At 48.3% G+C, this 26,234-nt stretch overlaps 1 protein-coding gene across 1 annotated transcript; it reads right to left on the reverse strand.

Annotated features, from left to right (window-relative positions):
• Positions 1–5,089: 5,089 nt before the first annotated feature.
• On the reverse strand, positions 5,090–26,067 carry LOC115604949. The gene is made up of 51 exons (XM_030478618.1): positions 25,974–26,067; positions 25,393–25,530; positions 24,189–24,288; positions 23,304–23,406; positions 23,070–23,185; positions 22,426–22,528; positions 22,246–22,307; positions 19,563–19,665; positions 19,409–19,455; positions 19,184–19,295; positions 18,686–18,732; positions 18,459–18,561; positions 18,305–18,351; positions 18,080–18,182; positions 17,926–17,972; positions 17,700–17,811; positions 17,555–17,601; positions 17,330–17,432; positions 17,185–17,231; positions 16,959–17,061; positions 16,424–16,470; positions 16,199–16,301; positions 16,045–16,091; positions 15,819–15,921; positions 15,665–15,711; positions 15,439–15,541; positions 15,285–15,331; positions 15,060–15,162; positions 14,680–14,952; positions 14,506–14,561; positions 14,047–14,149; positions 13,813–13,928; positions 13,171–13,273; positions 12,937–13,052; positions 12,293–12,395; positions 12,113–12,174; positions 9,430–9,532; positions 9,276–9,322; positions 9,051–9,162; positions 8,897–8,943; positions 8,672–8,774; positions 8,527–8,573; positions 8,301–8,403; positions 7,921–8,193; positions 7,747–7,802; positions 7,288–7,390; positions 7,054–7,169; positions 6,410–6,512; positions 6,176–6,291; positions 5,534–5,636; positions 5,090–5,415 (listed from the first exon to the last, which is right to left on the reverse strand). Exons 1-51 carry the CDS (start codon positions 26,030–26,032, stop codon positions 5,267–5,269), a joined length of 4,815 nt encoding a protein of 1,604 aa, XP_030334478.1. The 5' UTR covers positions 26,033–26,067; the 3' UTR covers positions 5,090–5,266.
• Positions 26,068–26,234: the final 167 nt, after the last annotated feature.

The following is a 26,234-nucleotide window of genomic DNA, read 5'->3' on the forward strand; positions in this document are numbered from 1 at the left end:
GCTAGGCCTGAACCCCAGCATGGGCTGGCCTGACCTCCTGGCTTACCCTCAGAGCTGCTGCCTCACCAGGCACTTGTTTGTGGCTCTGGGCCTTTGGCTGCTCATTCTAGGCCTGCCCTGCCCCTCCTGTTCGGTAGTCCAAGGCTGGCCCTGCCCCACTGGCCATGGGACCCCCTTTGGCTCCCACCGGTCTCTCACCAGAGGAAAGGTTTTTCTTTAGGTTGAGGTGGGATTCCCCTTGTTCCAGCCTGTGCCCACTTCTTCACACCTTTCCTGTCAGTGGGCTATAAATCTATCAGATCCTCGTGGGATCCGCAAAGCTTCTGTGGCTTCCAGAAGCTCACCCACCACCTTCTGCCCAGACCACCATCAGGATTGCTCTAAAAAGGCAGGAAGAGTCTGGTAACTGGTTATTAGCCGTTGCTTAGCGCTGGTCCCTCATCTGAGCATAATCAAGCTTCAGGCGTCCTGAGAGGAAAAGGACACAGATGTGTGCTCGCTCTCAGGGACATCTGCAGAACTGATTCTCCAAAGGCGCTAGGTCCTAAGTGCTCCAATTGTGCAGCAAAATGAAGACACATACTGGATGACACCGTTTATTAAATACCAAGCTGTAAAACAACATTTGGAACTAGATGCAGGGTAGTGGCTGCACAAGGGGGAGGGCAAAGGTTTCCAGGCTTCCTTCAGCTACCTGTGAGCACTCTCTATTCTGCCCCTTTATTCTGCTCTTGTGAGACCTCACTTGGACTACTGTGTGCAGTCCTGGTGTCCTCAACAGAAGGACGTGGAGCTGTTGGAGCAAGTCCAGAGGAGGCCATGAGGATGATCGGGGGTGGGAGCACCTCCCATATGAAGACAGGCTGAGAAAGTGGGGGCTGTTCAGCCTGGAGAAGCTGCGTGCCTTCCAGTATCTGAAGGGGGCCTACAGGGATGCTGGAGAGGGACTCTTGATCAGGGACTGTAGTGATAGGACAAGGGATAAAGGGTTTAAACTAAAACAACGGAAGCACAAGTTAGATATGAGGAAGATGTCCTTTACTGTGAGGGTGGTGAGGCACTGGAACAGATTGCCCAGAGAAGTGGTAAATGCTCCATCCCCGGCGGTGTTCAAAGCCAGGTTGGACAGAGCCTTGGGCAACATGGAGTAGGGTGAGGTGTCCCTGCCCATGGCAGGGAGGTTGGAACTAGATGATGTTGCGGTCCTTTCCAGCTGAAACCATTCTGTGATTCTGGCACTGGTGGTTCCTCTGCTCTGGCATTTGCTCATCGCTGTGACAGCTGTTCAGCAGTGGCTAGGGAAGGGTGGGAAAAGAAAAGGCTGCACGTTAGTCTCCCAGCAGGCTGGGCCAAAAGAGGCATTGGGAAGTGGATTGCAGAAGTACAGCACTAATGTGCAGATCCTGATACCAAAGTCCAAGCATTCAAAGGTGTCAACAAGAAGTTACAGTCAGTGTGCTACAGACACATCGTTCATCCTGACTCCACACAAAATGGGGAGCTTTTCTTGCAGGTCCTGGTTTCGTCTTGCCTGCTGCATGCGTTTTTTCAACTGCATCTCCAGCTGTTGAGAAACGTCAGCAACTTGTAGGCAGCAAAACAAAAAGAAATCAAAGAGAGCGCTCAAATGGGACTCGCTTCTGTGGAAATGTGTAAGGTGAGGGCATCGAGGATGCATTCGTCACCTGCTGGCAGAGTATTAAAATATATGGGGAGCAGCTCCGCTCTGCTTGCTCGGGGCCCCTGGGACCGTGTCCTGGTCAGTGAGACCACTGACCTCAGCAGCCCTGCTGGCACTCCGGGCTCATGGTTTTTACCCATCATGATAGCTACACCCATGTTCATCATCATCATCTGCTACAAAAGCAGCAGGAGCAGAAAAAAATAATCCCCTAAAATCCACCAAACCAGCCAGAGCTCACCTTTCTTAGTTTACGAACTTTGTTGGCCACTGGAGAACAGCTGTCCTTCTTCTCTCCCTGGAAACTGAGCAGGGACTGCCCACCTATGCCATCAGCTTTCTCTAAGATTCCTCCAGAAGCATCTTCAATCTGCACAGCAAATTAGTAAGGAAAGTGTGAAGCAAAGCAACTGTTGGCCTTTATCACGTACTCTTAAGTAAGCAGCACAGCCATGGCTTGCTTCACCTGTAACATGCTTGACAGGCCAGGAGTTACTGAGAACAGCACTATGCATCCCTTGGAGGGCCCAAAGTTTAACTGAACAGAGGAAGAAAGAATTCCTTCCCTCCCAGCAGAACTTCAGGCAGCCTGCATTTGCAAGGCCTTTGCAGCTTTGTAAAAACACAGGCTCATGCACGGAAGCCCCTTGCAAGATTCAGTGTGAGGCTTGAATTTGCTCACAAAGGGTTATGTGCATGCTTTTACATTAGAGTTCAGTAAAGCTTGACTTGTATTCAATGCGATATTTCTTTAAAACACTAAAAAGCCATGCCTGGCATGTTCTTTCTCCAGTGCGATGTTTCTTCTCTGCATTTTGTCCAGATGTGCTTCTGATTGGTGTTTTATCTTGGCCAGCTTCTGCGCTTCCTTTCTTGCACTCCACCACTTTCAAAATAGAAAAGATACATCTCACACAGAGCACAGGAACAGGATCTGTGTGCAAAATGTGCAGGCAGTGTTCTCCATGAAGAAGAGTCTCTAGGCTCGGCACCACCAGAGCCCAAGGAGATTCCACAGCCAAAGGTACCAAATCCTTCTACTGCATGACTCTCGGAAGTGCTGCCTGAGCTCTCAACCTCACGACTGGTCGAAAGCAGAAAATACTTAAGCCAGGGCATTACTGTCTATTCTGTTCAGGAGAAAGACGGAGTTAAGTAGGACTTGCTGTCATCTCATGGGACAACCCTCAAAAGCAGAAAGGTTGGGTCAGCTTGGAATGGGTCAGCAGGACTTTCAGAGCAGCCTATAGTCAGTAGAACAGAGGAACTGATCTCTCTTAGGCTCTCTCCAGAACAACCTCACCTTAGAATTTCCCCATGGAAATAAATACGGAACTAGGCTCTGTAGCTCATGAAAAGAGAAGGCTCTGAGGAGCTTACTAGGGCAGAGGCTTGCAGGTCTTTCTGAAGAGCTTCAGTGGCCTTGGCTTGTTGCTGGACTGCGGCTTCCAGCCGGGCCTTTCCAACTTGGAGACTGAAAAAGAAGCACAGGCCTTATCACGAAAGTCCACAAGAACACAAATCCTAGAAGAGTGCGAGAGAAGCTCATCTAAACCAAAAGCATCTTTCAAAATCATGTATTCCTGTTTCACTGGGATGCAAGAAGAAAGTCCTGTTGTTTTCACACAAGCGCAGAAAGCAAAGCCTTGGTCCACTTCCTTACCATTGTAAGGTTACTTCCTTACCGTTGTATGCGTTCTTCCAGCTCTGGGATAGCCGCAGTTCCAGAAGACATGGCCAGAAGGCCCTGTGGGACCCTGGAAGCTGTCAGTTCCCTGTCCTTATTCTTGATGGCATTGTTCAGGAACTTGGCATAACACTCAGTCTGCATACGCCGTTCTTTCAATTCCTGCAGCTGTCAAATCAGAACAGGAATCCTCGGTAGTCAGCTTAGGTCTGATAAAAAGGAGCGGGGTACTTTGACTCTCAAATCAACTCTCAAAACTCGTGTTACTTCTTCATCTTTTATACTGGCCCCTCTCCTACACCTACACTGATTTTCTACTGTGTTTCCTAAACGCTACTGCAACACTCCTCCTCCTCTCTTAAGGACTCCAAACAATCTTTGTAGGCATTTGTTGCTTACTCCAATATAGTTAGAAGCTCCTCCTGCTCCTAAAGCGACTTTGCAACTCCTTAACCATGATGTGATGAGGGAGTACAAAAAAACGCACCAGCGCAACACTCCAGTATGCGTACACTTTCTCCATCAGCATACACTCCCTTTGCCAGACCCAAGCAGCAAGTGCATGTGCTTTTTGAAGCAGCAAAACCAGCAGCTTTTTGAAAGGCATACACACTCCATCTACTCCTGTTGCAAAGTTGTCTAGTGTACTAAGTGTACTAAGACCACCTTAGCGCAGTCCTCCACTGGTACTTCAAGCAGTGCAAGCAGGCAGGCACCAAAGGCAGAATTGCTGTTCCCTCACATCCCCTTCATCACAGCTAGCCCCACACTAAAGCACCCTGGGTTGCACAAAATCCCCAAGAAAGGATCAGTTCCCCGCTCTGGTTTGTAAAAAAGGCCCGGGCCCCTGCGAAGAGACAAGAGAAAGGCCCTCTCCATACCTTAGCTTTGGACCTGTCCAGTTCTTTCTGCAGCTGCAGTTTCTGGTCCTGCAGGTCCCTGCTGTAGCGTTTCTTAGCTTCAAGAGAAGCTTCTGCCAGGGAGTTCTTCCTGAGAGCACTGGCAAGCTCCTGCTGCAGCTGCCTGACCCATCTCTAAAAAAGTGGTGTTCCGTGAGCATGGAGAGATCAGTAAGATGATGATAACATGGCAGATGCTTTTCCTGATGGGATTATATCTTTAGATCGCTCTTGAGGGTGGCCAGCAGGTCGAAGGAGGTGCATCTCTCCTTCTGCTCTGCTTTGAGATCCCATTTGGAGGACTGCATCCATCTCGGGGGTCTCCAGCATAAGGAAAACATGGACCTCTTAAAGCAGGTGCAGAGGAGGGCCCTGAAAATGGTCATAGGGCTGGAATACCTCTCCCATGAAGAAAGGCTGAGAGAGTTGGGGTTGTTCAGCCTGGGGAAAAACAGGATCTAGGGAGACCTTATTGCAGCCTTTAAAAATAGAGACACTTTTTAACAAGGCCTGCAGTGACAGGACAAAGGGCAAAGGTTTTAAACTAAAAGAGGGTACATTTAGATTGGACATGAAGAAATTTTCTGCAATAAGGGTGGTGGGACACTGGAACAGATTGCCCAGAGAACCTGTGGGATACCCCATCCCTGGAAGTGTTCAGAGTCAGGTTGAATGGGATGTTGAGCAACCTCTTTATCCAGCCCTTCGGCTTCAAACTGGGAATGAAATGAGGTCCAAAATGCAACTAAGGTCCAGACACAAACACCTCCTTTCAGCAGCACTCCAGAAAGAACTCAGGAGCAAGAACAGCATTCCTGAAACTGACAGGCTCTCTCTCAGTTATTTGCATCAGTCCATAATAGAATCACCTGTCTTTCCCCTGGACAGTCAGTTTGAGTCGAAGCACACTTCTTTAGCTGAAGCTCTTCTTCCTCCAATAAAAAGAACTGAGGGTGAGAGAGCACAGGAACACAGTGGGAAAAGGAATCCACAGCAAAATTACAGCATCACACTGCATTGCAGCACTGGGGCTAGAGAAGTGTGACAGCTGCTACAGGTAATATATATCCGAACGAATGAAAGTACTTCATTCTTAGAGGAGGAATCAAAATCTTCCTTGTTCTCTGCTCCAGACACTGGCAAGATACCTACACAGGAGATAAGAAGCACAGGGCTGCTGTGAGTGCTTATTTCACTCTGCTTTCCCCACCTGCTTCTCACCAGAGAAGCTTTCAAAGGGAACCATTTAGACCATCAAGAAATTACCATTGCTATGCTGCTCCGCAAGGGACCCTGTTCCTGCTGCGTGTCCACCTGCATCGGGAAGCAGCACGCTGACCGACTCTTTTCCTGGAGCTTCAGGATGCATCTGTGTAATGGAAAAGACACGTGTGAGAGCTGGCACAGGCTCCATCTCAACCTGCTTCCACATTCATAGCTCCCACTTCAGCCAACAAGTAAAATGCGCTATCAGAGGGGGCAATGAAGGAATAGGGCAAACACTGCCAGGGAGTTGGGCATCTCTGTTGAGGAGGACTTTCCGAAGGGGCCAAAAGACTCCTGCCCATGATGAGAGGACCTTGGCAGAAGAAGCTAAGCACTGAGCCTGTAGATACAACAGGCAACCATTGGACGTGGACTGGATCAGGAGAAGGGAGCTGTGTGGTTGAAAACGAGGGATGCTTCCAGTCCCAGCCTTGTAGGATTTGAGAGGACTGTAATCAGCAGGAAGCTTTACAGCTTCAATCCTAGAGTCTAAACCCAGCTCAGAGGTCAGCTACTAGGTCACCTGTGTCATTAGCTTGACATCACTTCATCCCAGGCCTAATTCAAAGACCTGCCCTCAGCACGGCCTGTAAAGGTGCAAGTTAGGAGCATGTGGTGGAAGTAGCAGCAGAGGGAACTGACCCCAGAGGCAAGCGATGCAAGTGGAGCCCCACTGCCTCCTACAGAAAAAATTCTAGAAGAATCAGACCAGGAGTCATAGTCTTCCTCCTCTTGTGCTCCTGCAGCTGGCAAGACCCCTACACAGGAGATAAGAAGCACAGGGCTGCTGTGAGTGCTTATTTCACTCTGCTTTCCCCACCTGCTTCTCACCAGAGAAGCTTTCAAAGGGAACCATTTAGACCATCAAGAAATTACCATTGCTATGCTGCTCCGCAAGGGACCCTGTTCCTGCTGTGTGTCCACCTGCATCGGGAAGCAGCACGCTGGCCGACTCTTTTCTTGGAGCTTCAGGATGCATCTGTGTAATGGAAAAGACACGTGTGAGAGCTGGCACAGGCTCCATCTCGACCTGCTTCCACATTCATAGCTCCCACTTCAGCCAACAAGTAAAATGTGCTATCAGGTGGGGCAAAGAAGGAATAGGGCAAACACTGACAGTGAGTTAGGTATCATTGTTGAGCACAGCTTTCCGAAGTGACCAGAAATATTCCTGCTTATAATAGAGAGGACCTTGGCAGAAGAAGCTAAGCACCGAGCCTGTAGATACAACAGGCAACCACTGGATGTGGACTGGATCAGGAGAAGGGAGCTGTGTGGTTGAAAACGAGGGATGCTTCCAGTCCCAGCCTTGTAGGATTTGAGAGGACTGTAATCAGCAGGAAGCTTTACAGCTTCAATCCTAGAGTCTAAACCCAGCTCAGAGGTCAGCTACTAGGTCACCTGTGTCATTAGCTTGACATCACTTCATCCCAGGCCTAATTCAAAGACCTGCCCTCAGCACGGCCTGTAAAGGTGCAAGTTAGGAGCATGTGGTGGAAGTAGCAGCAGAGGGAACTGACCCCAGAGGCAAGCGATGCAAGTGGAGCCCCACTGCCTCCTACAGAAAAAATTCTAGAAGAATCAGACCAGGAGTCATAGTCTTCCTCCTCTTGTGCTCCTGCAGCTGGCAAGACCCCTACACAGGAGATAAGAAGCACAGGGCTGCTGTGAGTGCTTATTTCACTCTGCTTTCCCCACCTGCTTCTCACCAGAGAAGCTTTCAAAGGGAACCATTTAGACCATCAAGAAATTACCATTGCTATGCTGCTCCGCAAGGGACCCTGTTCCTGCTGCGTGTCCACCTGCATCGGGAAGCAGCACGCTGGCCGACTCTTTTCCTGGAGCTTCAGGATGCATCTGTGTAATGGAAAAGACACGTGTGAGAGCTGGCACAGGCTCCATCTCAACCTGCTTCCACATTCATAGCTCCCACTTCAGCCAACAAGTAAAATGTGCTATCAGATGGGGCAAAAAAGGAAGCTTTAGGGTTTCAATCCTAGAATATAAATGTGTATCAGAGGTGAGCTTCTAGGAGACCTGTGTCATTAGCTTGACATCACTTCGTCCTAAATCTAAATCAAGAGCTTGCATGTAGAACAGTCATGTCAAGGGGCAAGTTACGAACATGTGGTGGAAGAAGCAGCAGCAGAGGGAAGTGAGCCCAGAAGCAAGAGAGCCAGGTGTAGCCCCACTGCCTCTTTCAGAGAACGTACCACAGGTTCCAAAAGGGAGTCAAAGTCCTTTTCTGCTCCTGCAGCTGGCAAGACCCCTACAGAGGAGAAGAGAATCACAGTGCTGCTGTGAGTGCTTTTTTCACTCTGCTTTCCCCACCTGCTTCTCACCAGAGGAGCTTTCAAGGGGAACCATTTAGACCATCAGGAAATTACCTTTGTAATACTTGTCCGCAACTGACTTGGCTCCCACACGGTGTCTGCCTCCAGCTGGACGAGATGCAATGGCTGACACGCTTTTTGGACTTTCACGATCTAGCGGTTTAATCTGAATGTCAAGGTTCAAGTTAGGAGCAGTGGCGGAAGAAGCAGCAGCAGAGGGAAATAAGCCCAGAAGGAAGGGAGCCAGGTGTAGCCCCACTGCCTCTTTCAGAGAAAGTACCACAGGTTCCAGAAGGGAGTCAAAGTCTTCCTCTTTTTCTGCTCCTGCTGATGGCAAGAAAACTGCTGTGAGTGCTTATTTCACTCTGCTTTCCCCACCTGCTTCACGCCAGAGGAGCTTTCAAGGGGAACCATTTAGACCATCAGGAAGTTACCTTTGTAATACTTGTCTGCAACTGACTTTGCTCCCACTCTGTGTCTGCCTCCAGCTGGACAAGACGCAACGCCTGACAAGCTTTTTGGACTTTCAGGATCTTTCTGTGTAATTTAAATGTGAACATTCAAGTTAGGAGCAGTGGTGGAAGCAGCAGCAGCAGAGGGAAATGAGCCCAGAAGCAAGAGAGCCAGGTGTAGCCCCACTGCCTCTTTCAGAGAACGTACCACAGGTTCCAGAAGGGAGTCAAAGTCTTCCTCTTTTTCTGCTCCTGCTGATGGCAAGAAAACTGCTGTGAGTGCTTATTTCACTCTGCTTTCCCCACCTGCTTCACGCCAGAGGAGCTTTCAAAGGGAACCATCAGAAAGTTACCTTTGTAATACTTGTCTGCAACTGACTTTGCTCCCACACTGTGTCTGCCTCCAGCTGGACGAGATGCAATGGCTGACAAGCTTTTTGGACTTTCAGGATCCTTCTGTGTAATTTAAATGTGAACATTCAAGTCAGGAGCAGTGGTGGAAGAAGCAGCAGCAGAGGGAATCGGCCCAGAAGCAAGAGAGCCAGGTGTAGCCCCACTGCCTCTTTCAGAGAACGTACCACAGGTTCCAAAAGGGAGTCAAAGTCTTCCTCTTTTTCTGCTCCTGCTGATGGCAAGAAAACTGCTGTGAGTGCTTATTTCACTCTGCTTTCCCCACCTGCTTCACGCCAGAGGAGCTTTCAAGGGGAACCATTTAGACCATCAGGAAGTTACCTTTGTAATACTTGTCTGCAACTGACTTTGCTCCCACACTGTGTCTGCCTCCAGCTGGACGAGATGCAATGGCTGACACGCTTTTTGGACTTTCACGATCTAGCTGTTTAATCTGTATGTCAAGGTTCAAGTTAGGAGCAGTGGTGGAAGAAGCAGCAGTGGCGGAAATGAGCCCAGAAGCAAGGGAGCCAGGTGTAGCTTCACTGCCTCTTTCAGAGAACGTACCAAAGATTCCAGAAGGGAGTCAAAGTCTTCCTCTTTTCCTGCTCCTGCTGATGGCAAGAAAACTGCTGTGAGTGCTTATTTCACTCTGCTTTCCCCACCTGCTTCACGCCAGATGTGCTTTCAAAGGGAACGATTTAGACTGTCCAGAAATTACCATTGCTTTGCTGCTCTTTAATGGACCCTGTTCCTGCTGCGTGTCCGCCTGCATCGGGAAGAAGGACGCTGGCCGACTCTTTGCCTGGAGCTTCAGGATCCGTCTGCATAATTGAAAAGACATGTGTGAGAGCTGGCACAGGCTCCATCTCGACCCGCTTCCACGTGTCCTGGATTCAGCTGTAACATTTATTTTTCTCTGTCTTAGTAAGTGGTGCAGTGCTGTGTTTTCGACTTAAGCCTGCGAACAACGGTGATAATACAGGGATGTTTTTAATTGTTGCTACGAAATGTTTACTCCATCAAGTACTTTTCAGTCGTCTCATGCTCTGCCAGTGAGGAAGGGGCACAGGAAGCTGGGAGGAAGCAGAGATAGGACACCTGACCCAAACTAGCGAAAGGGGTATTCCATACCACAGCACGTCATGTCCAGTATATAAACTGTCGTGATTTAAGCCCAGATGGTAACTCAGAACCATGCAGCAGCTCGCTCACTCCTCCCCTTTTTCTTCCCCCCAGTCCCAGAGGGATGGGGAGGAGAATCGAAAGAACATAAATCCCACAGGTTGAGATAAGAACAGTCCAGTAACTAAGGTATAATACAAAACCACTACTGCTACCACCAATAATAATAATGATAAGGGAAATAACAAGGGGAGAGAATATAAAACTAAAAGGGGAAAGGAAAAGAAACCAAGAAACACAAGTGATGCACAATACAATTGCTCACCACCCGCTGACCGATACCCAGCCCGATCTGAGCAGCGATCTGCACCTTCTGGGTAACTCCCCCCATTTTATACACTGGGCATGACGTGCTGTGGTATGGAATACCCCTTTGGCTAGTTTGGGTCAAGTGTCCTGTCTCTGCTTCCTCCCAGCTTCCTGTGCCCCTCCTCCCTGGCAGAGCATGAGACTGAAAAGTCCTTGATCGGAGTAAATGTTTCTTAGCAACAACTAAAAACATCAGTGTGTTATCAGCATTCTCAGACTAAAGTTGAAAACACAGCACTGCCCCAACTAATAAGTAGGAGAAAAATAACTGTTACAGCCAAACCCAAGACATACCCAGAAGGCCCAGACTGCTGCTTGGGTTAAGCTGGGTATCAGTCAGCAGATGGTGAACAATTGCATTGTGCATCACTTGTGTTTATTGTTTTATTTTCCTTTTCCTCTTTTAGTTTTATATTCTCTCCCCTTGTTATTTCGTTTATTATTACTGGTGGTAGCAGTAGTGGTTTTGTATTATACCTTAGTTACTGGACTGTTCTTATCTCAACCCGTGGGATTTACATTCTTTTGATTCTCCTCCCCATCCCCCCAGGAGCTGGGGGGAGTGACTGAGTGGCTGCGTTGTTTTGAGTTACCGTCTGGGCTTAAACCACAACAGTTCTTTTTGGCACCCAATATGGGGCATGAAGGGTTGAGATAATGACAGATCTGACCGGAGTGTGTATAATCATATTTGTGATAAGCATTCATTGTTTCAGATTAATAATCAGTCGTCACAATGTTGATTTATTTGCTCTCAGAGTTGTTGCGCTTGGTCTCAGAGTTTCAGCATGTCATACCTTACTTACAGCCAGTATTTGCTGTTTTAGTGTTTATCGGCTGGGGGGCCTGGGCTAAGTTATTGTTTCACTGTACTTCATAGTAATGACTTGTAATACAATAGACTCATTGATCATGAAACTAATCTGTCATGCATTTTCAGCGTGGTCATCACCTCTATTCTTTGGGAGGCATATAATGGGAATTTTTAGCCATTACACATCTTTTTTTTTCCTCCTCAGAGGGTCAACCTATGAAGGGGACATTACCTCACACCCCCCACACCGTCACCAGGCTATTTACAGCAGCATTTGAGAATTCTAAAGGTTTTGGATGGCCTTTGAATACCCTTGAAACCTGCCTGCTGCTTTTGTTGGGAATCAGCATGCTGCTACAAATACTGCATGTGTTTTGCCCACGGCCGTACCACCTTGAGAATGCCCTATTTTGTCTGATCTCAAAAGTTAAGCAGGGTTGGGCTCAGGTCTTGCTAAGGTTAAATGACAATCTAAGAAGACCACCAAGAGGTTTTCCCCGAGGCTGGGCAGTCATGAGTGGCAGGTTGTATGGGATCGTATGGGCAAGTATCTGGGTCAGTTGGCCTCTCCAGTGCTTTGGAACTTAACTCCTGAACAAGTGCGAAATCCAGAAAAACTAGCAGAACAGTTAGACGAGGCATGCTGTTGTCCTGGCAATACCAGAGAGGGACAACTTGCTGCAAGATGTTGGGGCTTGGCCTAAGCCTACAGAACTCTGCTCTGTAAGAAGCGGGAAAAAGACGCCTCTGGATCTGATGGCAAAGCAACAAACACGGCTACTCAACCCCCAAGCACAGCAGCTACAGCAACCCCGAAAACAGACACTAGAGCCACTCCAACCCCAGTGACAGATATGGCAGCCACTCCAACTACAGTGAAATCCTAAAGTCTAAATACATCTCAAAGGTTAGCTGCTAGGAGACCTGGCTCATTATCTTGACAACACTACGTTTTAAATCTAAATCAAGCGCCTATGAGCAGTACTGGCATATGAAGTGCAACTTAGAAGCATGTGGTGGAAGTTCGATCAGAGGGAACCATGCCCAAGGTCAGGTCATCCAAATGGAGACCCACTGCATCCTTCAGAAGAGTTACCTCAGCATCAGACCAGGAGTCATAGTCTTCCTCCTCTTGTGCTCCTGCAGCTGGCAAGACCCCTACACAGGAGATAAGAAGCACAGGGCTGCTGTGAGTGCTTATTTCACTCTGCTTTCCCCACCTGCTTCTCACCAGAGAAGCTTTCAAAGGGAACCATTTAGACCATCAAGAAATTACCATTGCTATGCTGCTCCGCAAGGGACCCTGTTCCTGCTGCGTGTCCACCTGCATCGGGAAGCAGCACGCTGGCCGACTCTTTTCTTGGAGCTTCAGGATGCATCTGTGTAATGGAAAAGACACGTGTGAGGGCTGGCACAGGCTCCATCTCAACCTGCTTCCACATTCATAGCTCCCACTTCAGCCAACAAGTAAAATGTGCTATCAGGTGGGGCAAAGAAGGAATAGGGCAAACACTGACAGTGAGTTAGGTATCACTGTTGAGCACAGCTTTCCGAAGTGACCAGAAATATTCCTGCTTATAATAGAGAGGACCTTGGCAGAAGAAGCTAAGCACCGAGCCTGTAGGCACTACAGGCAACCACTGGACGTGGACTGGATCAGGAGAAGGGAGCTGTGTGGTTGAAAACGAGGGATGCTTCCAGTCCCAGCCTTGTAGGATTTGAGAGGACTGTAATCAGCAGGAAGCTTTACAGCTTCAATCCTAGAGTCTAAACCCAGCTCAGAGGTCAGCTACTAGGTCACCTGTGTCATTAGCTTGACATCACTTCATCCCAGGCCTAATTCAAAGACCTGCCCTCAGCACGGCCTGTAAAGGTGCAAGTTAGGAGCATGTGGTGGAAGTAGCAGCAGAGGGAACTGACCCCAGAGGCAAGCGATGCAAGTGGAGCCCCACTGCCTCCTACAGAAAAAATTCTAGAAGAATCAGACCAGGAGTCATAGTCTTCCTCCTCTTGTGCTCCTGCAGCTGGCAAGACCCCTGCACAGGAGATAAGAAGCACAGGGCTGCTGTGAGTGCTTATTTCACTCTGCTTTCCCCACCTGCTTCTCACCAGAGAAGCTTTCAAAGGGAACCATTTAGACCATCAAGAAATTACCATTGCTATGCTGCTCCGCAAGGGACCCTGTTCCTGCTGCGTGTCCACCTGCATCGGGAAGCAGCACGCTGGCCGACTCTTTTCCTGGAGCTTCAGGATGCATCTGTGTAATGGAAAAGACACGTGTGAGAGCTGGCACAGGCTCCATCTCGACCTGCTTCCACGTTCATAGCTCCCACTTCAGCTAACAAGTAAAATGTGCTATCAGGTGGGGCAAAGAAGGAATAGGGCAAACACTGCCAGGGAGTTGGGCACCTCTGTTGAGGAGGACTTTCCCAAGGGGCCAAAAGACTCCTGCCCATGATGAGAGGACCTTGGCAGAAGAAGCTAAGCACTGAGCCTGTAGGCACTACAGGCAACCATTGGACGTGGACTGGATCAGGAGAAGGGAGCTGTGTGGTTGAAAATGAGGGATGCTTCCAGTCCCAGCCTTGTAGGATTTGAGAGGACTGTAATCAGCAGGAAGCTTTACAGCTTCAATCCTAGAGTCTAAACCCAGCTCAGAGGTCACGTGCTAGGAGACCTGTGTCATTAGCTTGACATCATTTCATCCCAGGCCTAATTCAAAGACCTGCCCTCAGCACGGCCTGTAAAGGTGCAAGTTAGGAGCATGTGGTGGAAGTAGCAGCAGAGGGAACTGACCCCAGAGGCAAGCGATGCAAGTGGAGCCCCACTGCCTCCTACAGAAAAAATTCTAGAAGAATCAGACCAGGAGTCATAGTCTTCCTCCTCTTGTGCTCCTGCAGCTGGCAAGACCCCTACACAGGAGATAAGAAGCACAGGGCTGCTGTGAGTGCTTATTTCACTCTGCTTTCCCCACCTGCTTCTCACCAGAGAAGCTTTCAAAGGGAACCATTTAGACCATCAAGAAATTACCATTGCTATGCTGCTCCGCAAGGGACCCTGTTCCTGCTGCGTGTCCACCTGCATCGGGAAGCAGCACGCTGGCCGACTCTTTTCCTGGAGCTTCAGGATGCATCTGTGTAATGGAAAAGACACGTGTGAGAGCTGGCACAGGCTCCATCTCGACCTGCTTCCACATTCATAGCTCCCACTTCAGCCAACAAGTAAAATGTGCTATCAGATGGGGCAAAAAAGGAAGCTTTAGGGTTTCAATCCTAGAATATAAATGTGTATCAGAGGTGAGCTTCTAGGAGACCTGTGTCATTAGCTTGACATCACTTCGTCCTAAATCTAAATCAAGAGCTTGCATGTAGAACAGTCATGTCAAGGGGCAAGTTACAAACATGTGGTGGAAGAAGCAGCAGCAGAGGGAAGTGAGCCGAGAAGCAAGAGAGCCAGGTGTAGCCCCACTGCCTCTTTCAGAGAACGTACCACAGGTTCCAAAAGGGAGTCAAAGTCCTTTTCTGCTCCTGCAGCTGGCAAGACCCCTACAGAGGAGAAGAGAATCACAGTGCTGCTGTGAGTGCTTTTTTCACTCTGCTTTCCCCACCTGCTTCTCACCAGAGGAGCTTTCAAGGGGAACCATTTAGACCATCAGGAAATTACCTTTGTAATACTTGTCCGCAACTGACTTGGCTCCCACACTGTGTCTGCCTCCAGCTGGACGAGATGCAATGGCTGACACGCTTTTTGGACTTTCACGATCTAGCGGTTTAATCTGAATGTCAAGGTTCAAGTTAGGAGCAGTGGCGGAAGAAGCAGCAGCAGAGGGAAATGAGCCCAGAAGCAAGAGAGCCAGGTGTAGCCCCACTGCCTCTTTCAGAGAACGTACCACAGGTTCCAGAAGGGAGTCAAAGTCTTCCTCTTTTTCTGCTCCTGCTGATGGCAAGAAAACTGCTGTGAGTGCTTATTTCACTCTGCTTTCCCCACCTGCTTCACGCCAGAGGAGCTTTCAAGGGGAACCATTTAGACCATCAGGAAATTACCTTTGTAATACTTGTCTGCAACTGACTTTGCTCCCACTCTGTGTCTGCCTCCAGCTGGACGAGATGCAACGGCTGACAAGCTTTTTGGACTTTCAGGATCCTTCTGTGTAATTTAAATGTGAACATTCAAGTCAGGAGCAGTGGTGGAAGAAGCAGCAGCAGAGGGAATCGGCCCAGAAGCAAGAGAGCCAGGTGTAGCCCCACTGCCTCTTTCAGAGAACGTACCACAGGTTCCAAAAGGGAGTCAAAGTCTTCCTCTTTTTCTGCTCCTGCTGATGGCAAGAAAACTGCTGTGAGTGCTTATTTCACTCTGCTTTCCCCACCTGCTTCACGCCAGAGGAGCTTTCAAGGGGAACCATTTAGACCATCAGGAAGTTACCTTTGTAATACTTGTCTGCAACTGACTTTGCTCCCACTCTGTGTCTGCCTCCAGCTGGACAAGACGCAACGCCTGACAAGCTTTTTGGACTTTCAGGATCTTTCTGTGTAATTTAAATGTGAACATTCAAGTTAGGAGCAGTGGTGGAAGCAGCAGCAGCAGAGGGAAATGAGCCCAGAAGCAAGAGAGCCAGGTGTAGCCCCACTGCCTCTTTCAGAGAAAGTACCACAGGTTCCAGAAGGGAGTCAAAGTCTTCCTCTTTTTCTGCTCCTGCTGATGGCAAGAAAACTGCTGTGAGTGCTTATTTCACTCTGCTTTCCCCACCTGCTTCACGCCAGAGGAGCTTTCAAGGGGAACCATTTAGACCATCAGGAAGTTACCTTTGTAATACTTGTCTGCAACTGACTTTGCTCCCACTCTGTGTCTGCCTCCAGCTGGACAAGACGCAACGCCTGACAAGCTTTTTGGACTTTCAGGATCTTTCTGTGTAATTTAAATGTGAACATTCAAGTTAGGAGCAGTGGTGGAAGCAGCAGCAGCAGAGGGTAATGAGCCCAGAAGCAAGAGAGCCAGGTGTAGCCCCACTGCCTCTTTCAGAGAAAGTACCACAGGTTCCAGAAGGGAGTCAAAGTCTTCCTCTTTTTCTGCTCCTGCTGATGGCAAGAAAACTGCTGTGAGTGCTTATTTCACTCTGCTTTCCCCACCTGCTTCACGCCAGAGGAGCTTTCAAGGGGAACCATTTAGACCATCAGGAAGTTACCTTTGTAATACTTGTCTGCAACTGACTTTGCTCCCACTCTGTGTCTGCCTCCAGCTGGACAAGACGCAACGCCTGACAAGCTTTTTGGACTTTCAGGATCCTTCTGTGTAATTTAAATGTGAACATTCAAGTCAGGAGCAGTGGTGGAAGAAGCAGCAGCAGAGGGAATCGGCCCAGAAGCAAGAGAGCCAGGTGTAGCCCCACTGCCTCTTTCAGAGAAAGTACCACAGGTTCCAAAAGGGAGTCAAAGTCTTCCTCTTTTTCTGCTCCTGCTGATGGCAAGAAAACTGCTGTGAGTGCTTATTTCACTCTGCTTTCCCCACCTGCTTCACGCCAGAGGAGCTTTCAAGGGGAACCATTTAGACCATCAGGAAGTTACCTTTGTAATACTTGTCTGCAAACTGACTTTGCTCCCACTCTGTGTCTGCCTCCAGCTGGACAAGACGCAACGCCTGACAAGCTTTTTGGACTTTCAGGATCTTTCTGTGTAATTTAAATGTGAACATTCAAGTTAGGAGCAGTGGTGGAAGCAGCAGCAGCAGAGGGAAATGAGCCCAGAAGCAAGAGAGCCAGGTGTAGCCCCACTGCCTCTTTCAGAGAACGTACCACAGGTTCCAGAAGGGAGTCAAAGTCTTCCTCTTTTTCTGCTCCTGCTGATGGCAAGAAAACTGCTGTGAGTGCTTATTTCACTCTGCTTTCCCCACCTGCTTCACGCCAGAGGAGCTTTCAAGGGGAACCATTTAGACCATCAGGAAGTTACCTTTGTAATACTTGTCTGCAACTGACTTTGCTCCCACTCTGTGTCTGCCTCCAGCTGGACAAGACGCAACGCCTGACACGCTTTTTGGACTTTCAGGATCTTTCTGTGTAATTTAAATGTGAACATTCAAGTTAGGAGCAGTGGTGGAAGCAGCAGCAGCAGAGGGAAATGAGCCCAGAAGCAAGAGAGCCAGGTGTAGCCCCACTGCCTCTTTCAGAGAACGTACCACAAGTTCCAGAAGGGAGTCAAAGTCTTCCTCTTTTTCTGCTCCTGCTGATGGCAAGAAAACTGCTGTGAGTGCTTATTTCACTCTGCTTTCCCCACCTGCTTCACGCCAGAGGAGCTTTCAAAGGGAACCATCAGAAAGTTACCTTTGTAATACTTGTCTGCAACTGACTTTGCTCCCACACTGTGTCTGCCTCCAGCTGGACGAGATGCAATGGCTGACAAGCTTTTTGGACTTTCAGGATCCTTCTGTGTAATTTAAATGTGAACATTCAAGTCAGGAGCAGTGGTGGAAGAAGCAGCAGCAGAGGGAATCGGCCCAGAAGCAAGAGAGCCAGGTGTAGCCCCACTGCCTCTTTCAGAGAACGTACCACAGGTTCCAAAAGGGAGTCAAAGTCTTCCTCTTTTTCTGCTCCTGCTGATGGCAAGAAAACTGCTGTGAGTGCTTATTTCACTCTGCTTTCCCCACCTGCTTCACGCCAGAGGAGCTTTCAAAGGGAACCATCAGAAAGTTACCTTTGTAATACTTGTCTGCAACTGACTTTGCTCCCACACTGTGTCTGCCTCCAGCTGGACGAGATGCAATGGCTGACACGCTTTTTGGACTTTCACGATCTAGCTGTTTAATCTGAACGTCAAGGTTCAAGTTAGGAGCAGTGGCGGAAGAAGCAGCAGCAGAGGGAAATGAGCCCAGAAGCAAGGGAGCCAGGTGTAGCCCCACTGCCTCTTTCAGAGAACATACCAAAGATTCCAGAAGGGAGTCAAAGTCTTCCTCTTTTTCTGCTCCTGCTGATGGCAAGAAAACTGCTGTGAGTGCTTATTTCACTCTGCTTTCCCCACCTGCTTCACGCCAGAGGAGCTTTCAAGGGGAACCATTTAGACCATCAGGAAATTACCTTTGTAATACTTGTCTGCAACTGAGTTGGCTCCCACTCTGTGTCTGCCTCCAGCTGGACGAGATGCAATGGCTGACAAGCTTTTTGGACTTTCAGGATCCTTCTGTGTAATTTAAATGTGAACATTCAAGTCAGGAGCAGTGGTGGAAGAAGCAGCAGCAGAGGGAATCGGCCCAGAAGCAAGAGAGCCAGGTGTAGCCCCACTGCCTCTTTCAGAGAACGTACCACAGGTTCCAAAAGGGAGTCAAAGTCTTCCTCTTTTTCTGCTCCTGCTGATGGCAAGAAAACTGCTGTGAGTGCTTATTTCACTCTGCTTTCCCCACCTGCTTCACGCCAGAGGAGCTTTCAAGGGGAACCATTTAGACCATCAGGAAGTTACCTTTGTAATACTTGTCTGCAACTGACTTTGCTCCCACTCTGTGTCTGCCTCCAGCTGGACAAGACGCAACGCCTGACAAGCTTTTTGGACTTTCAGGATCTTTCTGTGTAATTTAAATGTGAACATTCAAGTTAGGAGCAGTGGTGGAAGCAGCAGCAGCAGAGGGAAATGAGCCCAGAAGCAAGAGAGCCAGGTGTAGCCCCCACTGCCTCTTTCAGAGAACGTACCACAGGTTCCAGAAGGGAGTCAAAGTCTTCCTCTTTTTCTGCTCCTGCTGATGGCAAGAAAACTGCTGTGAGTGCTTATTTCACTCTGCTTTCCCCACCTGCTTCACGCCAGAGGAGCTTTCAAGGGGAACCATTTAGACCATCAGGAAGTTACCTTTGTAATACTTGTCTGCAACTGACTTTGCTCCCACTCTGTGTCTGCTCCAGCTGGACGAGATGGACTCTGTGTAATTTAAATGTGAACATTCAAGTCAGGAGCAGTGTGGAAGAAGCAGCAGCAGAGGGAATCGGCCCAGAAGCAAGAGAGCCAGGTGTAGCCCCACTGCCTCTTTCAGAGAACGTACCACAGGTTCCAAAAGGGAGTCAAAGTCTTCCTCTTTTTCTGCTCCTGCTGATGGCAAGAAAACTGCTGTGAGTGCTTATTTCACTCTGCTTTCCCCACCTGCTTCACGCCAGAGGAGCTTTCAAGGGGAACCATTTAGACCATCAGGAAGTTACCTTTGTAATACTTGTCTGCAACTGACTTTGCTCCCACACTGTGTCTGCCTCCAGCTGGACGAGATGCAATGGCTGACACGCTTTTTGGACTTTCACGATCTAGCTGTTTAATCTGTATGTCAAGGTTCAAGTTAGGAGCAGTGGTGGAAGAAGCAGCAGTGGCGGAAATGAGCCCAGAAGCAAGGGAGCCAGGTGTAGCTTCACTGCCTCTTTCAGAGAACGTACCAAAGATTCCAGAAGGGAGTCAAAGTCTTCCTCTTTTCCTGCTCCTGCTGATGGCAAGAAAACTGCTGTGAGTGCTTATTTCACTCTGCTTTCCCCACCTGCTTCACGCCAGATGTGCTTTCAAAGGGAACGATTTAGACTGTCCAGAAATTACCATTGCTTTGCTGCTCTTTAATGGACCCTGTTCCTGCTGCGTGTCCGCCTGCATCGGGAAGAAGGACGCTGGCCGACTCTTTGCCTGGAGCTTCAGGATCCGTCTGCATAATTGAAAAGACATGTGTGAGAGCTGGCACAGGCTCCATCTCGACCCGCTTCCACGTGTCCTGGATTCAGCTGTAACATTTATTTTTCTCTGTCTTAGTAAGTGGTGCAGTGCTGTGTTTTCGACTTAAGCCTGCGAACAACGGTGATAATACAGGGATGTTTTTAATTGTTGCTACGAAATGTTTACTCCATCAAGTACTTTTCAGTCGTCTCATGCTCTGCCAGTGAGGAAGGGGCACAGGAAGCTGGGAGGAAGCAGAGATAGGACACCTGACCCAAACTAGCGAAAGGGGTATTCCATACCACAGCACGTCATGTCCAGTATATAAACTGTCGTGATTTAAGCCCAGATGGTAACTCAGAACCATGCAGCAGCTCGCTCACTCCTCCCCTTTTTCTTCCCCCCAGTCCCAGAGGGATGGGGAGGAGAATCGAAAGAACATAAATCCCACAGGTTGAGATAAGAACAGTCCAGTAACTAAGGTATAATACAAAACCACTACTGCTACCACCAATAATAATAATGATAAGGGAAATAACAAGGGGAGAGAATATAAAACTAAAAGGGGAAAGGAAAAGAAACCAAGAAACACAAGTGATGCACAATACAATTGCTCACCACCCGCTGACCGATACCCAGCCCGATCTGAGCAGCGATCTGCACCTTCTGGGTAACTCCCCCCATTTTATACACTGGGCATGACGTGCTGTGGTATGGAATACCCCTTTGGCTAGTTTGGGTCAAGTGTCCTGTCTCTGCTTCCTCCCAGCTTCCTGTGCCCCTCCTCCCTGGCAGAGCATGAGACTGAAAAGTCCTTGATCGGAGTAAACGTTTCTTAGCAACAACTAAAAACATCAGTGTGTTATCAGCATTCTCAGACTAAAGTTGAAAACACAGCACTGCCCCAACTAATAAGTAGGAGAAAAATAACTGTTACAGCCAAACCCAAGACATACCCAGAAGGCCCAGACTGCTGCTTGGGTTAAGCTGGGTATCAGTCAGCAGATGGTGAACAATTGCATTGTGCATCACTTGTGTTTATTGTTTTATTTTCCTTTTCCTCTTTTAGTTTTATATTCTCTCCCCTTGTTATTTCGTTTATTACTACTGGTGGTAGCAGTAGTGGTTTTGTATTATACCTTAGTTACTGGACTGTTCTTATCTCAACCCGTGGGATTTACATTCTTTTGATTCTCCTCCCCATCCCCCCAGGAGCTGGGGGGAGTGAGTGAGTGGCTGCATTGTTTTGAGTTACCGTCTGGGCTTAAACCACAACAGTTCTTTTTGGCACCCAATATGGGGCATGAAGGGTTGAGATAATGACAGATCTGACCGGAGTGTGTATAATCATATTTGTGATAAGCATTCATTGTTTCAGATTAATAATCAGTCGTCACAATGTTGATTTATTTGCTCTCAGAGTTGTTGCGCTTGGTCTCAGAGTTTCAGCATGTCATACCTTACTTACAGCCAGTATTTGCTGTTTTAGTGTTTATCGGCTGGGGGGCCTGGGCTAAGTTATTGTTTCACTGTACTTCATAGTAATGACTTGTAATACAATAGACTCATTGATCATGAAACTAATCTGTCATGCATTTTCAGCGTGGTCATCACCTCTATTCTTTGGGAGGCATATAATGGGAATTTTTAGCCATTACACATCTTTTTTTTTCCTCCTCAGAGGGTCAACCTATGAAGGGGACATTACCTCACACCCCCCACACCGTCACCAGGCTATTTACAGCAGCATTTGAGAATTCTAAAGGTTTTGGATGGCCTTTGAATACCCTTGAAACCTGCCTGCTGCTTTTGTTGGGAATCAGCATGCTGCTACAAATACTGCATGTGTTTTGCCCACGGCCGTACCACCTTGAGAATGCCCTATTTTGTCTGATCTCAAAAGTTAAGCAGGGTTGGGCTCAGGTCTTGCTAAGGTTAAATGACAATCTAAGAAGACCACCAAGAGGTTTTCCCCGAGGCTGGGCAGTCATGAGTGGCAGGTTGTATGGGATCGTATGGGCAAGTATCTGGGTCAGTTGGCCTCTCCAGTGCTTTGGAACTTAACTCCTGAACAAGTGCGAAATCCAGAAAAACTAGCAGAACAGTTAGACGAGGCATGCTGTTGTCCTGGCAATACCAGAGAGGGACAACTTGCTGCAAGATGTTGGGGCTTGGCCTAAGCCTACAGAACTCTGCTCTGTAAGAAGCGGGAAAAAGACGCCTCTGGATCTGATGGCAAAGCAACAAACACGGCTACTCAACCCCCAAGCACAGCAGCTACAGCAACCCCGAAAACAGACACTAGAGCCACTCCAACCCCAGTGACAGATATGGCAGCCACTCCAACTACAGTGAAATCCTAAAGTCTAAATACATCTCAAAGGTTAGCTGCTAGGAGACCTGGCTCATTATCTTGACAACACTACGTTTTAAATCTAAATCAAGCGCCTATGAGCAGTACTGGCATATGAAGTGCAACTTAGAAGCATGTGGTGGAAGTTCGATCAGAGGGAACCATGCCCAAGGTCAGGTCATCCAAATGGAGACCCACTGCATCCTTCAGAAGAGTTACCTCAGCATCAGACCAGGAGTCATAGTCTTCCTCCTCTTGTGCTCCTGCAGCTGGCAAGACCCCTACACAGGAGATAAGAAGCACAGGGCTGCTGTGAGTGCTTATTTCACTCTGCTTTCCCCACCTGCTTCTCACCAGAGAAGCTTTCAAAGGGAACCATTTAGACCATCAAGAAATTACCATTGCTATGCTGCTCCGCAAGGGACCCTGTTCCTGCTGCGTGTCCACCTGCATCGGGAAGCAGCACGCTGGCCGACTCTTTTCTTGGAGCTTCAGGATGCATCTGTGTAATGGAAAAGACACGTGTGAGGGCTGGCACAGGCTCCATCTCGACCTGCTTCCACATTCATAGCTCCCACTTCAGCCAACAAGTAAAATGTGCTATCAGGTGGGGCAAAGAAGGAATAGGGCAAACACTGACAGTGAGTTAGGTATCATTGTTGAGCACAGCTTTCCGAAGTGACCAGAAATATTCCTGCTTATAATAGAGAGGACCTTGGCAGAAGAAGCTAAGCACCGAGCCTGTAGATACAACAGGCAACCACTGGACGTGGACTGGATCAGGAGAAGGGAGCTGTGTGGTTGAAAACGAGGGATGCTTCCAGTCCCAGCCTTGTAGGATTTGAGAGGACTGTAATCAGCAGGAAGCTTTACAGCTTCAATCCTAGAGTCTAAACCCAGCTCAGAGGTCAGCTACTAGGTCACCTGTGTCATTAGCTTGACATCACTTCATCCCAGGCCTAATTCAAAGACCTGCCCTCAGCACGGCCTGTAAAGGTGCAAGTTAGGAGCATGTGGTGGAAGTAGCAGCAGAGGGAACTGACCCCAGAGGCAAGCGATGCAAGTGGAGCCCCACTGCCTCCTACAGAAAAAATTCTAGAAGAATCAGACCAGGAGTCATAGTCTTCCTCCTCTTGTGCTCCTGCAGCTGGCAAGACCCCTACACAGGAGATAAGAAGCACAGGGCTGCTGTGAGTGCTTATTTCACTCTGCTTTCCCCACCTGCTTCTCACCAGAGAAGCTTTCAAAGGGAACCATTTAGACCATCAAGAAATTACCATTGCTATGCTGCTCCGCAAGGGACCCTGTTCCTGCTGCGTGTCCACCTGCATCGGGAAGCAGCACGCTGGCCGACTCTTTTCTTGGAGCTTCAGGATGCATCTGTGTAATGGAAAAGACACGTGTGAGAGCTGGCACAGGCTCCATCTCGACCTGCTTCCACGTTCATAGCTCCCACTTCAGCCAACAAGTAAAATGTGCTATCAGATGGGGCAATGAAGGAATAGGGCAAACACTGCCAAGGAGTTGGGCATCTCTGTTGAGCAGGGCTTTCCGAAGTGACCAAAAATATTCCTGCTTATAATAGAGAGGACCTTGGCAGAAGAAGCTAAGTACCGAGCCTGTAAGCACTACAGGCAACCACTGGATGTGGACTGAATCAGGAGAAGGGAGCTGTGTGATGGAAAACCAGGGATCCTCATGGCGGTAGCCTTGTAGGATTTGAGAGGGTTGTAACCAGCAGGAAGCTTTACGGCTTCAATCCTAGAGTCTAAATCCATCTCAAAGGTCAGCTGCTAGGAGACCTGTGTCATTAGCTTGAGATCACTTCATCCCAGACTTAATTCAAAGGCTTGCCCTCAGCATGGCATGTAAAGTTGTAAGGTAGGATCGTGTGGTGGAAGTACCATCAGAGGGACTGATCCCAGAGGCAAGTGATCCTAGTGGAGTCCCACTGCCTCCTTCAGAAAAATTTGAGTTAGAATCAGATGAAGAATCATGATTCTAAAAGGCTCACATGCTTTTTAGTTTTTCATTATATATCCATGTAATTTAAATGTCTAGTTCAAGTTAGGAGCGGTGTTGGAAGAAGCAACAGCAGAGGGAAATGTGCCCAGAAGAAAGTGAGCCAAATGTAGCCCCACTGCCTTTTTCAGAGAACATACCTCAGAATCTAAAGTGGAGTTACCGTTTTCATGACCAGAACATTTATGAACAGAACTGAAACCTTCACCGCCTGTGAGTTCCTTCAGGTGGTTATAAATTCTGTATCCAGAGAGGAAGGAAATGCATTTGGTAAAATTATCCCACCACTTGGACACACTCTTTATTGGAAGAGCAACAGAAATTCTTAAGCCATCCTGCCCATATTCATTGCCAGCTCAGAAAGGGTAACACACAAACACAGCTCCCTGCACTACTGGAGTAGTGGAGACTGAAATACTGCTTGACTGTTCATAGTACAGGTGCCTATTCTTGTATATGGAATAACTCAGCCCTGCTGGCTCCAGTCTGATCTAATCTGTCCCGTTTCGAGGGCCAGTGAGATTAACAAGGTGTGGTAGACTCACACCTAACTACAAAGCTACCTCAGCAGAATGATATCCTAATGCCACAGCTACTCTTCACATCAAGCCGGGCTAACGTCTCCTCAAACCCAGTCCTGACTTTGAAGGGCTTCAGAAATTCCCATCATTAGTCTGAGGACTTGGGAGTTTAGAAAGCTCCCAAGTGAGATATCAAGACACCAAGAAAGATTCCAAGCTCTGTGGGGATTAACTACATTGTACAGGTGTTATTTTCTAACAATCCTGATAGAGGATCAGCTGGGGCACCAGTGAAAGCCCACTTTTAGATTTGCTTCATAAGCAGAACTAAAAACCAAATGAAAATCCCCAAACAAATAAGAAAAGGGGAAATTAAAACATGTTCCAGGCCAAGGCTGCCATGCAAAATGGTGTATTAGCACAACACCGATACTGTGCCAGAAGCTTGGAGGCAAGGAATGGACATCTTGTTTTGCTAGAGCAATCCTCAAATGTGCTTTATTCCTAAAGGGGTTTCTACTCCACAGGGGTTTTACCCAGGCACCCTACTCTCCTGCTTCACATCGATACAGGCTGACCGAAGGGGCAGGGGAATAAGAAATGAAGTTGAGATTCTCAGAGAGAACCATGGGGGGAAGTTTTCCTCAACTTCCAAATACACCCTTGACATGGTAAGAGATGTCTCAGAGGGACATCACTGAGCCCAGCTTCAACAATGGTCTCAACGCCTCATGAAACCCTGGTGATGTTACTAAAAAGGGCCATATATCAGTATGGGCATTCTCAGAATGCAGCTGCTCTAATGAGGACGTAAAATACTTACTCAGTTTTTAGACACATTCTGGCATAAACTGTTGCTGTGAAGCACGTGCGGTCTATACAAAAAGGATCAGCACCATGCCGAAGAAGGATTTGTACTATATTGAAATCCCCAACCATAACAGCAATCATAAGAGCAGTCCTAAAGGGTCCAAGAGATGATAGGAAATACATCAGCTTCTGTGGACATCGCACTGCCATTACTTCAGTCCCTCTTTGCTCCCCAATTAATTTCCCCTCTCCTACGGGCAGAGCGAAAGCACAGCCAAACACGTGGAAGCGTTGGAGAATTCAGGTTGGTGGGACCTCAGGAGGTCTCCAGGACAACCCCCTGCCCAAAGCAGATTCAGGGCATGCGCACGTGTGTGTGGCACCAAAGCCAACGCTTTCCTGCAGTCCTCAGTGCGGAAATAGTCGCCTGAGGTAAGAAAGCAGCCAAGTGTGGGTCTGCTTTCACAAGTCCCACAGAAGGAGCTCCTCCCAGGCAGCTCCTGGTACTTTTTCAAAGATCATTACTATTCCTCCCATCAAACCAACTTGGACAATGCTAAGTAGTCCCACGTGCACTTCTGACAAACCCTTTACCTTTCATCCTTAAGTCGAGCATTTACGTCAGCTCCTTTTTGAAGCAGGAACTCGACCATCTCTTTACAGTGTATATGGACTGCCTCAGCAAGTGGAGTTTGTCCCTGCTGAAAGTAGACACCATCTCCCTTAGAGTAACACAGAAAATGCAAACAAGTTTGGGGAACAGGAGCCTTACCCAAAGTCCAAGATTACCGCATTCCGAGCATCAATATGGGCATTGTGCTCCAGTAACAGCTCCACTAGACATTTGCTCTTTAC

The sequence above is a fragment of the Strigops habroptila genome, chromosome 3 (genome assembly GCF_004027225.2).
Source record: "Strigops habroptila isolate Jane chromosome 3, bStrHab1.2.pri, whole genome shotgun sequence".
Classification (NCBI taxonomy): Eukaryota; Metazoa; Chordata; class Aves; order Psittaciformes; family Psittacidae; genus Strigops; species Strigops habroptila.

What these genes read in the sequence shown, in the direction of transcription:
- LOC115604949 (XM_030478618.1), bottom strand. Translation starts at nt 26,032, where the DNA reads ATGGTCGAGTTCCTGCTTCAAAAAGGAGCTGACGTAAATGCTCGACTT. An exon ending in TGCAGACAAGTATTACAAAG is followed by an intron (nt 17,232 to 17,329) that starts GTAACTTTCTGA and finishes TCTTGCCATCAG; the next exon opens with CAGGAGCAGAAAAAGAGGAA. An exon ending in TGCGGAGCAGCATAGCAATG is followed by an intron (nt 13,929 to 14,046) that starts GTAATTTCTTGA and finishes TCTCCTGTGTAG; the next exon opens with GGGTCTTGCCAGCTGCAGGA.